At 44.8% G+C, this 2,302-nt stretch overlaps 1 protein-coding gene across 1 annotated transcript; it reads right to left on the reverse strand.

Moving 5' to 3' along the window:
- Positions 1 to 588: 588 nt before the first annotated feature.
- Positions 589 to 2,003, reverse strand: LOC113962434 (mini-chromosome maintenance complex-binding protein-like; the record flags this gene model as incomplete). Its single annotated transcript, XM_027673187.1, has 3 exons — positions 589 to 728; positions 1,133 to 1,297; positions 1,870 to 2,003. Coding segments are annotated over 3 exons (439 nt in total), but the record flags the coding sequence as incomplete, so codon positions are not given.
- Between the last annotated feature and the right edge of the window lie 299 nt (positions 2,004 to 2,302).

Consider the following 2,302-nt stretch of genomic DNA (forward strand, 5'->3'; position numbering starts at 1 on the left):
AACTTTGCTATAAGAAATTAAAAACTTTTTACTCTAAATTCAGTAGACAACATCACACCAAAAAGGAAATAAAATTAACAAGCCTTTTTTATCTGCAACTTTTAATATAGACAGTATTATTTTTCATTAGATGCTGAGGGGTTTTTTAGACATTATGGACAAACATTTTAGAAAACCTATAAGCCAGCACACCAGGTTTTCCCTAAATGGGAGCTTTTCATGTTTGGACTGTTTTTATTGGAAACAGACAATGCAAAGTTTGTGACTAGTTTTACTTGAGTGAAATTCTGTAACCTTCCTAAAGCAGAGGAACAAAAAATACTGATGATTCAAGAGCAATAGAGTAATTTCAATTAACAGTTTATAAGAGCAGTAATTAAAAAAAACACTGCAGGTTTCTCCAGACAGTATTTTTATTTTTCTTGCAGTAACCTGGGAACTAGAAAGCATGGGAAGGAAGCAGGGAGGGAATACTTTGCCTAAGTAAGAATGTGTGACAAGAGGAACAAAGTTTAAGAGTCCACCTTGGAGAGCTGGCCAGCCTGGCACAGGTAAATCCAGCTGCAGGCTGAGCATCCAGCTGAAAACAGCAGCTTCCTGGGAAGGACAGAAACAGGCAGGACAAGGAGCAGCACCCACCTTGCCACGAGCAGTGTCTTGTGCAGGTCATCAGCTGTGATGCTCTCGGGGTCGTTCTTGCGCATCTCTACAAAGTCCTCTTCCACTGCCTGGGGACAACAGTGGAGTGATGGAGCAAAACAGAACCCTCATGTAGAGACAAGCTTTCAAGGAGTTGAACACCTCAACTACCTTTACATTACAAGACAGTATTTCAACTCATTGCTGTGCAGAGCCTGAGCAAAACGAGGCTACTTGTCATCTTTGAAAAAAACTGGTTTTCAAAATCAATATTCCATGTAGTGTTTCTTATTTGTACTATACTTATTTCAGTGAATACTTTACAAATCCTTAAAGGTATGTTCAGGACATGAAAACACTTCTGGTTTGGTTTTTAGAAAACTTGAAGGAGAATCACCAACAGGGAGAGCAATGGGAAAGTACTGTAACAGTCTGTTAAGGTGCTTTCTATCCAAATATACAGTTGAAAATGTATTAGTGGAGTCTTCCCTACCTTGGTCACTTCATCAGATATACTGTAGTCCAGCAGCCTCAGCAAGCTCAGGTAAATTCGGAATTTGTTGAGCACAGAGGGGAGCACTGCTGTCAGGAGGCTGCTCATGTACTCCTCCATGTTTGGGGGGATTATCTGGGGTTGTAGGTGGACTTGGCAATCTGACTGAAAGAGAAAATTACACACCATCTCTTGCCACATCCCATCGTTTTCTATTCCAAAACCAATTTACTCTCAAAGCCAACAGAAGTCACTACTTCCCAGAATTAAGGTAAGACAGTTCTTTATATATTCCACTGTTCAGTGTGCAGCCCTCACTGAAGCAGGAGCCAGCTCCACTCAGAGGCAGGAGAGCGAAGGCTCAGCTGATCGAGCTGGAATGCCAGAGATCAGATGTTGGCAAGCTTAGGCTACTCCAGGGGCAGTGCCAGCTCTGGGGCTCTGCTCCTGTGCCCACCACCTCAGACACTGCTTTGAGAAGGGCCCATATCTGCAGCCTTTGCCCCTCACTGGGCCGTCACTGCCTCGCCATCCCCGTTCAGCCGAGGAGGGAACGCCCATCTCCTGCTTCTCCCATGAAGAGGTTTGGGGCTGGGCTGGAGCCAGAGGGAGGAGGCAGCAACCAGTGCCAGTGTCACCCGTGCCCTGTCACAAGGCAGGGTTCCTGTCTGCACTTGTCCCTGGCAGGGCTGCCCTGGGCAGGCAGCTGCCACCTGCAGTTCCCACCAAATCCATACCGGCAGCAGGGATCGGCCCTCGGAGGTGATCAGCACATTAATGTTGCAGGGGAATTCCATCCGGTGGTAATTGAAGTCATAATCCACCTTCTGCCAGGTGATCAGATTGCCCAGTGCTGTCACGTTATGGACACCTGCAAAAGGAGGAAGAACAAACCCCCTGAGCACTGGACCTAAACAAATGAAGTCAGAGCTGATTCTTGTTTCAATCTGTCTTTAATGAGCAGTTACCAGAAGAATTCTTGCAAGCTTCCTGTTTCTTCTGGGGTCTGTGGTGTCTTCCAGACAGACACAACCATTTCTTAAGATCAAAACTAAGGATTCCTAATTTCAAGTCTACATTTTATCTGGCTTAGTACATGTGTTCACATCTGTTTTTATTGGCTCTACAAAGCCAGACAACTATTTACAGAGAAAAACCAAACAAATCTCT

Source organism: Neopelma chrysocephalum, unplaced genomic scaffold (genome assembly GCF_003984885.1).
Source record: "Neopelma chrysocephalum unplaced genomic scaffold, ASM398488v2 Primary Assembly neopelma1_172879, whole genome shotgun sequence".
In the NCBI taxonomy this organism is placed as follows: domain Eukaryota; kingdom Metazoa; phylum Chordata; class Aves; order Passeriformes; family Pipridae; genus Neopelma; species Neopelma chrysocephalum.